Here is a 15,456-nt window from a genome sequence, read left to right on the forward strand (position 1 = left end):
TTTCTGAAACAAAGATTCAGCGGATGTTTTTCCTCTGTGCTATCAACCAATGGATAACGAGCAAATTTTGGATTAACAAGTTTAAAACTGCTTGTTAAAACGAGAGGTGCCAAAGTGTTTCAATCCAGGTTAATCTGAGGAAGGGGGACCTTATCTCAAGTAACAATTTCATCATTTGGTGAAATACAATAACCAAGGCTTTTCTTTCTCTGTCACCAAGTTTTTTTTCTGGAACAAGTCTCACCTAACAAAAGATTCCCTTGTCTGGTTTGGAGCACTTAAGCAGTATGAATAATTGCAAGTTGCGGTGGGATGGTGTGACAACAGCGTCACCAGACTGTGTGGGAGCCGGTAGTGTTTGCTTGTCACAAGCTGCACATTAGAGCTGCATTTGCCTTCATAGCTGTCCGATTGGGGCTGGAGCCATATCTTTTCAATAATGAAAGCCAGCCTCAGACCTCCCATTGTGACTGCATCACACTGGCCTAGAACTGTCTTTTAGCGCAACAGCAAGATCTTTGTTTATCTCTGTATTCAAGGTTGTTTACAGATCAACGCAAGGGAATAGAACAATAGAGTGCTTGATACATGTTGTCGATTTCAGTAAGGCACTTTCAATTCCAAAAATGTATATTATGTTTAATGTGAAAGGTTGAGGCTAATCTCAAGTATTCAACCTTGACTCAGAGGTAGAAATGCAATATGCCTGGAATGTCAGCATCATTTTTTCAGATATAATGAACAGTTAATGCAATAAACATTTGTAATGCTCACTGCCTGTTTAAAGCAAAAGTCAATGTATATAAGTCCTTTTAGATTGACCCTATCATGAACTGAACCGCACTGCCCACCAAAGCCATGTGCGTTCAGACAACTGCACCCCACAACCGCTAATAACATAATTTGTCTATCTCACTGACTGAAAAATATACAGTATGTACATTTTATATTTTTTCATGTAATTATACACCATCAAGCCATTTTGCTTGTTTGAATACAAACATACTAATTTGCGGTTCACATTTGTCAAAGGTGTACTGAAACAGTTTTTCACTCATTATATAATCAGTAATTAGGTAGACTTGTGTCTGAATATGAGGTAGGAACCTATACTTTGGCATCAGTTATGCAGAATTTGAAACAGATGTTGGTGATGTAATCTTAATATAAGTACAGAAGAATATTTCTGTAGTGGAGAGGTGTGGGTCAGTATAAATAGTCAAACTAGGTTCTTCAAGTGAACAATGGATTCTTTCCTGAATGAGGTATCCAGCCCCACAAAGCTGCAGCCTGCAGCTAGAGTTCAAGGACTGGTCAGCCTACTTCTTCTGTACAGTCTAATGGCGGTTAGACTTCTCTGTATATCCTGGATGATAAATCTGAGACGAGTTGAGTGGTTAATGACATAATACAGATGGATGCAAATAACTGTGGTGCTAATGAAGATACTGACATGGATGAAGTTAATGACGGAGTTCACCGTTAAATGGGTGGTCGAATTCTATCAGAAGGTCAAATATAATAGTGTTAAAATGGAGAGTAAACACAAGCTGTAGTAAATGTAAGTTAAACCTTCTCATCCCCTCCCCCCTCATTAGTTAAACATTTCCCTTTGAATTTATACATGTTGGAAGATTTCTTGTGTGAAACAAGACACACAAATTCCGGTGTGGTTTGTTGCGTCAAACCACCTGTTCACATGAGCTTAATGGAATGTTTGTAAAAAAATTGGACAAAACACATCTTATGACAACAAATGTCAACACACTGATCTGATTAATTAATTCCTTATGACACTTTTCTCACGACAAGTTCTTTAAAGAACCATCAGGGACCGATAAGATATTTTCACTGTCAGAGAAGCATTGTGCTGAGCTATCCATGAACTTCACTGGAATACAATTCTAATCTTACAAACTGACTGTTGAACCGCAAGGCTTTGGGAGACAATGTGCCATACTCCCGGAAACAGGCTTATTACTAAATACTGGAAGGAAAACATGATCTCTGAGTGTACCCTCCCTGTGTGTTTCCAGGCTTTCCTGGGATGTTTCATCCTTTTGTAGCTTTCCCTCTTAACATAATGGTGATGATTAAACCTCTGGCGGCAGCAACTTTCTTTGGAGAGCAGATGATAGCGGCGATGGACAGGTTTAAAGTATTAAAGATAAAGGCAATGAATGCTGTGTACAAACGTACACTGTGTTCTTTTGGTTTCTTGCTCGGAGCAGGGAAAATTACTAATTTGATGAGTTTTAATGGTGTGGTTTATATTTGGATGCTGTAGCGTACAATTACTCCATACTTACTGAACACTGCACTACCCATGCATGCATACACTATGACATACGTGGCACATGAAACAACAAACCATTGTTTTTGAAAAAATCAAAAATCGAATTAAACAGTCATTTTACCATCTTTAGATGTTTGATGTTGCATTGGATGACTGTGTTTGACTGAAAAGCAATCAAACGAAAGACACTAACCGCTGTCAAGGAATTATAAAGTAGGTCAGGAGGAAGCTGTCCAAGGGTCGAGTGTGAAGTAGAACTGGTGAAGTGACAATGAAACAGAGGAGCAAAGTGGTAATATCACAAGGAATACATCTGCATACATTACAGGAGTCTGCCTCTGTCGAAATCATGCCAAAGGCCATCATTTCATTAACACACAAGTAAGGTTACTGCCTCCATATTCGTCTCATCAACGTTTATGCTAAAACATTTCTTCAAATATTTAAGAGACATTTTTGCAAATATATGAAGTGTTGGTAAGAGTACACAGCACTCATAGTACAGTGAGAAGTTGTGTTAAGATGTTGTGTTGTGACCTTAGGGCACAGTTAAGGTGATGTTGCATTTCACCTCAAGTCCATTCAAGGCCCTGTCCAACACTTTCTGTAACTTTAAACCAATAAATACCAGTAAAATACGCAACAACACCATACAATATTCATGGACTCTTGGATGAAGAATGGCTTTCAATAGAAAGGAATGTAGGCCAGCCAAAAGAGTAAATCTAATGTTGCTGAGAAAAGTAAACAAGCAAACTTTTATATATTCATATTTGCTAACAGAAAACATTCTTCAGCATCATTAATGTATGAGTTCCGTTCAGTCTATCAAGCACAAACTGTCATAAAAAAGTAAACTAACTATACAGCTTTACTTGAAATATTTTCTACTCAACTAAGTTGCTGTTGAAGAATCAACTATAACTAACTTAAGTATTCAATCAGTAAGAGGGGACACAGTTGGGGCAGCCACGCCTTCTCAGGGGTGAATAGTCAGCCATCTTTTACTACAGCATTTGTTCTCAACCTTCCTGGGCTGGAGGACTGTCTCTTTGTAGCAAACTTGAGATGCTTTGGCAGCAATACTCTGCAGCATACCTTCCAGGCCTGGTCACTCCATCACTATGCCCTGAAATTTCTCAGCTGGTTCAGGCACAGAGCCAGAGATATGCACTCCTGATTCTAGCTAATGAGGCCCGGAACTGCACATAGGAAAGTCCCATGTTGATGCAGTATAGATATGTAAAATGTGTTTCCTTGTGTTTAACCAGGATTACATGAGAGTGCCATTGAATGGATTAGCACATACTTTTGTGCAGCAGGCCACCTCAATGTGCTATATCACTGCAACACTAAACCAAGCTAAATGTCTTCTGTTTAAATTTTTTAGGTGATATCTGTAGTATTGTTTTGCAGGCAAATTTTTCAGCCCTCGCTGCCTGCTAAATTAAGGTTTTTCAAGGTTGGGTGTTCAGCCGGGGATCGAAGGACAGGATCCTCCATCAGTGTCTTGAGATGTATCTTATTTCCAGTTAGGAAATGCACTGTGATACTGGAGCGCTCTTTCATCCCACAGAATCATCTTTCACTTGGCTTACTTTGCTTTACTTTCGTCCCTTCCTTTAATACCATCATTATTTATCAAAATAAATCTAATTAAAAGTAATTTAAATCGATGATTTTGATAGTTAAAAAATAATCCACTTAATAATAGTACTGCAGTACTCAGTTGAACTCAGGAATGGACAGCAGTGACTGCAGTAAACCAGTTAGCCTCAGTGTGAGCCCAGCAACTATCTGGCAGAGATTTAACTCAGCGCCTCATATTTCCCCATAACCTTGGTGAGATTTGCTGTTAAATAGGTTATTTCAGCTTTGGTCTGAGACACAGTTTATACTTAGCACTGTCTTAACCCTGGGTTCACAGCCATTTGTCAAAGTAGACACAGTTTATTATGAGTCAGTAAAGTTCCTCAACATTTCTTTCTTATTTCCGTCTTGTTCAGCAAGGAGATTTCGAGTTTTGCAGAGAAGAAGATTTGTCACTGATCTTGCAGATACTCCTGAAAGAGAGCAATATTTGAGATTACAGCAACAAGAGGAAAAAACCCTCTGCGGATGAGGCTTTAATATTTGGGTTTTATTTCGTACATAAACGTTTGACACGTTCCCCTTTAAGCTCTCCCTTTGGCAGCAAGGATTACACAAGTTAATCTGTATATCTGTAAAACATTATCCTGCATTTGCGATGTGTGTTTATGGTGGAATCACTCACAGTGTCAGACTACCTCTGCTGGGGAGATTAAGGATATGTACAGTGCTTTAATGGAAGTGCTTAAACAAGCTGCTCATTGGCCCAAAAGCCTCCAAGGGCTGCACTGAGATCCATCCCAGGATTACACACATAATGTCTCTCCCAATCTTTAGCATGGCGAGCCTGCAAGCTTTTCAATGATTTGGGATAGCCATTTCACAGCCGACATGCTGTCAGTCCTTTTTCTCAAGATAAAGAATGTGCTGGTTGGTGGAGCACATCACCTCAAAAACATCTTGTGTTGAAGGTTGTGCAGCATTTGAAAATGTATATGGAGAACGTTTGTCTGGAATTTTCTCCATAATATGGTTGCTTGTGGCTTACTTCAGGGCAGTGAAAGTAGATTGCACATAGCCTGCTTTGATCCTCAGAACCATAAAATATACATGAACATAGAAACTACACACAACTGTGCTGGTGATATGTGAACCCTGCCCAGCATAAAGAGAGACATTAAATGGAGTGGTCTGGTGGTAGCCATTTCTCTCTTGAGTTTTCTATTTTGACAGTGCTGTTAACCCCTATGCCCTGATGTTGTAGAGAAAGGGTCCTTCCCTCAGAGCACAATATCTCTGATGTGTGTTCACACTCATTTGTAGTTACGGAATCTCTGCTTGAGATTCTTTGAGGTGACCTTTGAGGTAAGGGTTCTGTCGCATTCTTTAGTTTGACCTGGTTTAAGTTAACCAGACTATATAAAATGAACTTTCATGTGGGTTGCTAGACCCACAAACGTAGTAAACCACAGACTTAATACATATCTGATGCTTTTATTGTAACAATCCCACAAACGTAATATGTTTCCCACAAATGTAATAACAGTTGCCTACCTCAAACGTAGTATGCCATTTCCCTCTAATTTGTTAAATTTGCGGGAAAGTGACAATCGTCAACTTGAACATTTTACTAACCTCCCATAAATGTAATAAATCACTAAAAAAATACAGCAGGAAACATATTACTTTTGTAGGATTTTTACATTAAAAGCTACAGATTTGTATTATATGTGTGGTTTACTGCGTTTGTGGGATGTTGTTACGTTTGCGGGTCTAATATGGGTCCTCTACCTGTACTTGTAATACCTCTATGCCACAGTGATAAACAGGCTTGGAGATCAACTTGTCTACAGTCTAGTGTTCTTACCATAGAGGAATGGGAAGACCATTGATGAGACAAACAACTGTCCAAGCTTAGAAAATCAAAAGTCTGTCAAACAAGTCTGTTGGTTGTCTTTCTTATAATGTTTAAGTTCAAGTCTTTAATTGTCAGATGCACAGACTGGGTACTGAAATTCTCAGGACAAGACAACGCAAAGCAACTTGGCATAACACATACATGTGCATTGTGTGTTGCAATGAAACACATTCAAGGTGCTCCAAACATGATACAGTAAACAGTAAAAATACCAGGCTTTTGTGCCAAAACAATGTAATAGATATATAATAGGTTCTGCTGCCAAACCCATGTGTACCATTTTCTAGTGTTTGCTGTCTGCTTGAATTGAGCAATCTCAGCCAGCTAAAGCACAATTTGGATTAGTAAAGGTTCTACTGATAGGTCAGCTTAGCCCTTAACGGAGCAGCTTAGGGCTCTCTGTACATGATTATAGCATTCTTAGCAGCCTGCTTCCTTACAGCCCGATGCTACCAAATAGATGTCAGTGTAATCATGATGCTTTTTCTTTAAACCTTCTTCTGGTATGGTCCTTTTTAACACTAATTGAGAAGAGTCCACACATTTAGTAACTTTATAAATAATTGATAAATAACAATACATAGTTTAAGTGGTGGAGAAATTGCCATGGTATTGATTTTTACCTGACAGTGCTGACTTGTTTTATTGAGGGTGGTCTTAGTGCAGTTTTAGGAATCCAGTATCTCAATATTTTCTAACCAAGGTCACTATGAACATCAGGAAACTTTTCAGGCAGATTATGATTGTCTAAGGAGATTTGCAGTATATAAAAAGTGCTTGTTTTGCAAGCAACATGGCATTGAATCGCAATATGTATATTTGGTGGCTTGTCATTCAGAGCTATTCTATAAACCGATTCAGCAGTTTTTTCACTTTAAACGTCAATTTAAGTTATACAAACTGTCAATTAAATTGAGTCAAAATCATTTATAACTATGGGGAGACAATGTAATGGTGGGTTTGCACTACTTTACTGGTGCGTTTGCATTCAAAGCAATACTTTTTGTATGCCCTTTCATCAACCTTCCCACTAAAGTAATACAAAAATTCCAATCCAAACAAGTTTGGTCAGAATTAGAAGGGTGTTCTATCAATGTCATTACCATATTATGTACTATTCCATAAAACCAATAAGATAGAGATGTGACCCAGCTAAATATTAAATGTTTGTGCCCCAGAAACTGTACAGTACAGTAATGTGGACATTGTTATGGTAACTGGTCAGTTTAATCTGTGATGGGTCACATGCCACTTGTTCTTGAGTTGGGCGAGAACCATATGGGCTGTCTGATGTGAAAGGGATTTATTTAATGTATTTAATAACCACAAGTTTATCCATGCACTAATATGTGTATTTTACTCTTATCACTTAAGCAGAGGCTGTAACAGGACAGGTGTTGAGTTTCATCCATGGTCTGCTGCAGCATCTTCTCAGTGGCTGGATGAGTGCTCAAGCTGTGTTGTGTCGTCGTCGTCCCCCGTCCCCTCCCAAGCTATAGAAGAAATCTATCAAGTTCAATCTGTCAAATTAATCGGTTCTGCTTAACTGAACCAGATCCACAAAATGTCCTTGATGTAAATTTTAGCCTTTGCCTCTGACGCGTTCAGGTGTGACTACCAATTACTGTTTGGGTTTATTTCATGCATCTAAAGTCTCACCAGTGTTTCAGGTAGGTACATAATGACATTGAAAGATAACTGAAGAGAGCGGTCATTTTTACTTGTCTCTTTTCTGCTGCTCTAGAGTAGAATGCAACACGTCATGTCTGCTTGTTTCTGTAATTGCAACACCAATCATAGAATATTGAGGGCTATTGTAAGCAAATTGTATGTGTGTAGCCTGAAGTGCTCTCATCAGCACAACAAAACATACATAAACAGAAGCGAGGACTGATACAAAACAACATCGATATTCAAATGAGTGGCAGGTTGCTGTTGTTGTCCTGTGTGTTTGAGAGCTGATGAACAGTAATGTAGGAATATTGGATTTGCTAAGGGTACTAGATTAAATAGGATACTTTCTATTTCAGTCTGGGCAAATGTTTTGAAATGTTCATGAACACAGTGACACAAAATTTAACTCAAAGTCACAGATATCATCATTTTTGATAGGTAATAATCTCAGTTTCCACCTTTGACTGTAATCTCATTAAATGTAATGGCCAAAAGACACTATGATGGCCTAATCATGCAGTACAATATGATATTCCTAGGATGGTACAGGCATTTCTTTCTTGCCTTTGTTTTATTTCATGATGTTCTATGTCCAAAGGGCATGTGAACATTTCTTCAGATCTCAGCTCTGCAGTGTGGTGTTGTGGGTAGAGCAGTGTCTGGCTCCCCCACTGTTGGAAGTAGAACGGTCTTCAGGGGATCTCAGGAAGAGAGTGGGGAAAAGGGTTTTGATCAGCACCAGCTGTCAGTTCTTTCTGTAACTGTTCCATTGAAGCACACAGTTTTGCAGGAGTATAATGGGTTTATTTACAGCTAAAAACTCCTGTGTTATGTTTTCAATCAACACACCGCTCTATCCTGCCAGCCATTCAACAGTTGCGTTTCGCTTGTGGAAAAACTGTGTTTGAGCTTGACCATGGACATTTGCCAGAAAACCACTGCTATAGGTGTTTGCTCCATGACAGATAATCTCTCACCCACTTAAAAAATAAGTAGTTCCTTGTGTGTGGCAATACAAATATGTTAAATCCATGGTTTATGCAAACTGTAAGTTAGTTTATGTCCCTGAAATATTTGAATGCATTTGACATGACATAGAGGAAGTGGAATAAAATGCAGCGAAAAAAACCCTGATCAGGCCAATGAGAGACTTTATTATTCTGCCAGTGTTTACCAAGCGTCTCCGCAGAATTGCTCTCTTTGCTCGAAAAACAGCTTGGCCAAATTAACATCTGAGGATGCAAATTATTACGATCTTTCAACTCGTCATGGCTTGAAGTGCTTCCCTTCCACTGGTTTGACAGAACCTAATGAAAAAAGTCACAGAGAATAATGTCTGATGTCATATCACATGAGTACATTCATTGTAGAACTATTTTGTTTCCAGACCTTTCCAGAAAATTACTATACTGTTAATTTACAGTAAACAATTGTCTGATATGTTGCAACGGTCCAGATCCAGACATAGCCTATACATAGTGTGTTTATATGTTGTCTTTACATTGTACTGGGCAGCCCAGTTCTTCCTTATGCTTCTGAAACTGCAATCCCCATTGGTTGACCAAATCTTTGCTTGGAGGATTCAAACACAAGTTTAAAAGACCTGGTTAAAATGATCAGTGCTGCCATATTTTTTCCTGCATTAGAAATCATGGAGGCAATTAGATTGCTTTTAACTTCAAAGCACTCACAGAAATGCATTTGATGGCTTGGGGACTAAGAGAGTACTAAGGCTCATAAGTACTGTTCATTACAACTTTCTATTTATCCACTAACAATGGCGTACCTCAGAACAGCATGTTTTAAATCCAGCAAATCTCATATCTTGTCAAATTATTTGTTTGATAAAGCTACCTAATGCAGTGGAGTAGTTTGCTTTGAATCTAAGTAGATATTCTCTAGGTACAGTGTCACACAAACAGAACCAAACCAAAATTTCAACCAAAACTAAATAGTTAACTTTGTTTTCCCTTACTTAGTAGTACTGTATGCTTCTTTGTACACTATACACAAGGTCTGTACATACTGCCTGCTAAGGTACAGGAGGTAAATGTATGAGACATATTCTGTGGTCTGATTCAGTAAACAGCAGATGGTAAGCAGGTTACCTTCAGCACTGTGCATTTTCACTACCCTACAGTAGCTACCCACCTGAATGACCTGTGTGGAGCTGAACATCTGATGCAGAGAGGAATGGGAGTTATCTGCTGGCCTTGTTTACAGGGGTTCTACAAGACGGCAAGGCCAGAGGAGTCATCTGCCTCGCTGCGAAAATGAGCTTGTTTATAAGCATTGTGATTTTTGTTCCGCCCCTCCATCCTACTGACATTTTAGATGTACACGATCCATGACTGATTCATGCTTAATCAAAATGAGTTCGACCTCAATCAGAGAAGAAGGCATCGGTATTGTTCAATCTCCATATTTTTGTAATTAATCACATAATGAGTGGCATTGAGCCTGATGAGGACAATAGCTTGTTATGTTCCTGCCATATATAAGAAAGGTTACCTTGAACATAATTTGTGTGAACTGTCAATGGGATTTTTTCTCCATATAGGCCTGGCGACTTACACTCTTTGGCTCCCCCTTACAGTTCTGTGTCAGATGTGCATTGCTAGGTTGTTTCAAGGTGATTCGTTGTGGTTGTGTGAGTTTTCTTGTTCTGTGTTTTTTTCCCCTCATACTGCACACCATGATTGCACACCTTCATGCCATACATGCTTTACAGTTGACTTTAAAAAGCCAACAGCTAAAGACCTTGAAAGGAAAGAAAAATCACTCTGAGGAAATGTGGTACATTGTTAGAGAATCATGAAAACGAATACTCCTTCCAGTCATTATTTTATCTGTAGATATGTTTTATATCCCATTACAGTCTTCAAAGCAGCCACAGTTCTATAGTGTCTTGAGCCAAACATAATCCAGGGGGAAATTACCCATCTGGAGTGCAATACTGATGCAGAGATGAAATTACCAGGCCACTTGTAAGACCTGAGCGCGAGTGTCCATGTGTGAATGAGTGCCGAGAGGTCGATATGTACATAACAGTTGATGTGTTTCACAAAGTAAATTGGATTTTTTTTTTGCCGGAGAACAGTTCATTTAGAATGTGTCCAAGATGCAAATGATTGATGTGGCTGTATATCTTTATCACTGGAGATACGTGTGGTGGGCCATTTAAACAGAGAATTAACAATCAAGGCATTTGCTTTTCAGGGTGAATACTGCAGAATATACAGTATGTGGTAGTAGGGGGTTATTGAACCTTGCTAAAAAATGTAGTCTGAACAATATTGACTTTGCTTTGAAATGATTATTTTCATGATGAGACCTTAACCTTTATGAGTTGTTGTGGATGCTCTCAATCATAAATAATTTCCTTATATCATACAATTCTTATGAAATCTTTTTGGTAAACTAAATAAAGGCTGAACTATACAGTACCTTCATATGGAGTAAATTAATACGAAAAGTATTACATTAAACAGCATCTAAACAAATAGGAACACAAAGGATGGCAATGAAAAACCTTGTAAGCAGTAAATATTGATTTGCTTAAGGCAAGCACTATGCTTTATCATCCAGATTTATTTATTTTTACTGTAAGAACATATCTCCTTTGTACAAATAAATTACATTTGGCCTGCATTGATTCATCCCCTAACAGTCTCTGAGACAAAGTTGAGCATAATATTTGTGGCACTGGCAAATGATTTCCTTTCATCCCAGAGAAAAATCTCTCAAGGCAGGGGCATTTCTGTTCTACTACAAATTATCACAAAGAATCTCATAACTAATCACTGATTCCTTCAATGAACAGCCTCAAACCTTAAACATGAGGTGGAGGATAAGAAAAGTGTCTTCACACATTGTGAGTGTGTGCTAAGAAATACAACTTAGGCACAGTGTGGAGCATACAGAATAAATGTATGACAAAACAATACCCAAGGCACCAGAGTATTAATGATATGCAGTGAACTCATTATTAAAGTTCCAAAACAGCTCCTGGAGTAACACAGATGGAGTCAATTAAGCACTGAGCATTCTTGTGCGCCTTTTCATCTTCTTTCTTTTATCTCTTCCATATTACTCCACGGATGTAATTAGCTATATGTTTCTCTGCGCAACTTAATGTCCAGTGATAATAACAGTTACATTTACTTGTAATTTCAAATAATTTACTACTTAATAAATAGACCAAAGTTGCTGATACGGCGTCCTTGGGTATCTCATTTGTGCTAGTTGTGAGGTGTTAGGTATTCATTGTACTGAGCTAACTGCTGCCTTTGGGGTTTGTGTTCACAGAGACCTGATGCCTTCCACACTGGAGGGACAGATCACAATGGAGAAGACACCAAGCTACTTTGTGACTAACCACGCCCCCAAGCGTATCCACTCAATGGCCAGGGACATCAAGCTCATTATAGTGGTGCGAAACCCAGTCACCAGAGCCATTTCGGACTACACACAGACTCTGTCCAAAAAACCTGAGATCCCTACCTTTGAGGTTCTGGCCTTCAAGAACCGGACGCTGGGACTGATAGATGCATCGTGGAGTGCTTTGCGTATTGGGATCTATGCACTCCACTTGGAGAGCTGGATGCAGTACTTCCCTCTCTCCCAGATGCACTTTGTCAGTGGAGAAAGGCTTATTGTTGATCCTGCGGGTGAGATGGCCAAGGTGCAGGACTTTCTTGGACTCAAGAGGATTGTCACGGATAAACACTTTTACTTCAACAAAACAAAGGGATTTCCTTGTCTAAAAAAGCCAGAAGACAGCAGTACCCCCAGGTGTCTGGGCAAGTCTAAAGGGAGAACTCACCCTAAAATTGACCCTGACGTTATTAGACGACTGCACAAGTTCTTCAAACCCTTTAACATGATGTTCTACCAAATGACTGGCCAAAACTTTGAATGGGAGCTTGAGGCGGGCAGTGACTCGAATAGCTCTCGGGACTAGCAGACTGCCGCTCGGCACAGCACAGCCACACCACCAGCCTTCTCAATTAAACAACTAGTGTCCCCTTCATCCTTGGAGCGAGTGCTTGAGCACGTCAATCAATCATGGCTGTCTTTGCTAAGTGTCTGTATCCATAGCAAAAATGTACTGACATGCTTTTTTTTCTCCTCCAATACTAAGTCGTTGACGGTGGAAAACATTATTGTATATATTATACATAAAATATATTTATATTTGTGAAGAGGAGATGATTTTATTGCTTTTGTTTTCAAACATAGAGCTGATATATATCATGTTGACTATGGCGATGCATGCGATGAGTTAAGTGTCCTTACCTCCTGAGCCCTAAGGGCAAACTCCGCCTGTTTCTTCTCCCTTTACTTATCATTGCAGTTTGTTGCCCTTGCACCCACTTACCAGCATACAGTGCATTCATTCACCTCAGGTGACTGAGGGCATGACGCACTGTGCAGGATTTATTTAGACACTTTCCCATCCTATTGTGGAGAAATAAGGGGAGAAGTTATTGTCTCAATGTACAACAGTCCCTTGACATGCACTTATGTTCTATTTGAAGTTCTGTGTTTGAATTCAAAATGGACACAGCCCCCTTTGTCAATCCAAGTTTACCAAAGCATACCTTTAATTTCCCCAGAATCTATATGTTACTCTGCGCTCATAAATTGCACAAACCTTTAACATAGATGGGTAGATCATAATACCAGGCGTGTTTTTCATAATTTGTTTAAAGTATGGAAAAAGCTTGCATTCCAATGAAGACTTCACCTGCCACTCAAATGGTTTTGGCATTCATTTAAATATTTCCCATAAATAACTAAGGATTACTGTGCATTCAGAGATGTTGGATCCTTCAGAAAAACCAAGGTCACGGTTATAATATTAATTTATAGAAATATATTAATGCTTTATCTACAGTACTGCACAGAGGATAGGTATATTGTACACTGATACTTTCTCTTTATCAGAGCCATTCAAGTGAACAAGGGTGGAGAACAACACTGGTGGATCAACAGAAGGGTGTTAGCAAACATCTGCTAATGCATTCTTCTGTCATCAAAGATAAAGTGGCTGTTAAGTCAGCCTGTCTGTTGAACATCCATGTCAATGTCAGTGTCAAAATGGCTGCAGAGTAATGTTTTATGCGCAAGTTTACCCAGTAAACTACGTAACCATTAAGACTGTATGTATCTAACGTGAATTAATATGTCAGTTAAGGAAAAATGCTTTTTAATGCAAATCCCCGTATGTGATCATACTCACCCAGGTTGGCATACATGGTACAAGAAATACAACAGGGTTTAAACGAATTTCTGCGTAAATGTTACTTTACTTGTGCTTTACAACATGCTATAACAGGGGTCCATGGAACCATGCATTGCTTGCTGTGCTTCTGTCTGCTGTCTCTGGACTTTTCATCAATTGAGACAATCAATACAGTCAATGAGTCAATAAATACAGCCTTCTACACATCAGTGGTTTGCACAGCTATGATGCACTACAATGTTAACCCTCTCTGTGTTCTGGCCATGCAAGGCTGGATTGGTTCACACTCTGCAAGCCTCTCTGTTACCCAGGAGAGGCCGACTCAGGCAGCTAGTTACACAAAGAAATTGATTCAATCAAGGTAAGCACTGTACTGCCCTTTGTAGCAGCGAGCCTGAACACTTACCTCTGAGTCTCACTATCAAACAGTCACACCTTCCACTTTGGGCCAGCTCCCTGTTGCCAACCTCCAATTTCTCCCTCAGAAGGCACCTTCCTAGGAACACACCTCAGATAAAACTCCTCACTGTTGACCTTTGGCAGCCTGGTAAACAGATTTGTATTCGTGTATGTTTTTAAGCATATACAGTTTCTCCATTTATAGTAGTGAATGTTCCTTATTAACATAGTACAGGTAAACACAAAAATACTTTCAAAACGTGCAACATTTGTTTAAGAAGCTAGAGGTGATCAACCTTTGATAAGAAAATCCTAATGACCACAATTGACAAATGGACCTGTTTAAATCTACAGTCCTCTAGAATGAAGTATGTTTGTTTTTCCATGTTTATTCAGTCAGCCTGGTGAAACAGTTTAGCATGAAAAAACCCTCAGAATTTTGCCTTTTTTTTAACCCAATAGATAATTGTAAGCCATACAATTATAAAATAAATACCAATCACAATTCTATTGTAAGGAGGCACCTTAACATTTCAGACCATTCTAGGTTCAACCTAGTTTATAGATACATGAACAAACAGCAAAAGTGCAAAATGCCTTGAGAGGCTTGTTCACTGCTGTGTACCAATACCAATCATGATTTCCCAGTGTAGGCTACATTATGTCACAAATAGAAGAACATATTTCTCGAATATAGTTCGATTTACTTTATACATAACGTGATATTCTTCTTTCTCGCACTAAAATAGTAATTTAAGCATCCAAGAACATATGCATAGGGGGATCATCCTGCCAAAGACTAATCTCTTGTTTCAATCTTTCATTAACAGATTTATGCACCTTTTCATTTGTACCTCTGGCTTGTTTTTAGGTGAGCGCTGATCTCAGTGGAGCAGTACTTTGATACAACCTGCAAGAGTTCCACAGCATGAAAGGCATGCTAAGCTGTCCTCCATGTGTGTCTCCCAGTGGGGGTCATGTGGTGGTGTGCGGTTCGATAGAGATATCGGCAAGCAAGAACACAATACTCGGAGACGACAGGTGGAGCCTCACCCCCTCATCCCCTTATTCATTCTGCTGTCATCATTTCATCCTGATGTTCAAAGCCTGGTTAGTCATTCGAGACCAGCCTAAAGAGACAAAACCATCATGTTGAATCTTGTGGAGGTTTCATGTTCAATTTACGTCCAATGTCAAATCTCTGTCCGATAGGATGCATCTCTATGGGGATATAACTTGAGTACAGAAGTCCTCTAGCTACTGTCTGGGATGGACTGTGTTTGTCATGTGTCTTGTTTTGAGTTTAGGTCTTATTCTGGGTTTCAAGACTTA

The 15,456-nt window shown here is 39.2% G+C and overlaps 1 protein-coding gene across 1 annotated transcript in view; it reads left to right on the top strand.

The window, feature by feature from the left end:
* hs3st4 (heparan sulfate (glucosamine) 3-O-sulfotransferase 4) overlaps positions 1-12,536 on the top strand; it is a 49,736-nt gene extending 37,200 nt beyond the window's left edge. Inside the window, exon 2 of the mRNA XM_047038734.1 lies at positions 11,787-12,536. Coding sequence (XP_046894690.1) covers positions 11,787-12,441 — 655 coding nt within the window. The 3' untranslated portion in view covers positions 12,442-12,536. The remainder of the gene's footprint in view (positions 1-11,786) is intronic.
* The last annotated feature ends 2,920 nt before the right edge of the window (positions 12,537-15,456 follow it).

Source organism: Hypomesus transpacificus, chromosome 17 (assembly GCF_021917145.1).
Source record: "Hypomesus transpacificus isolate Combined female chromosome 17, fHypTra1, whole genome shotgun sequence".
Taxonomy (NCBI): Eukaryota; Metazoa; Chordata; class Actinopteri; order Osmeriformes; family Osmeridae; genus Hypomesus; species Hypomesus transpacificus.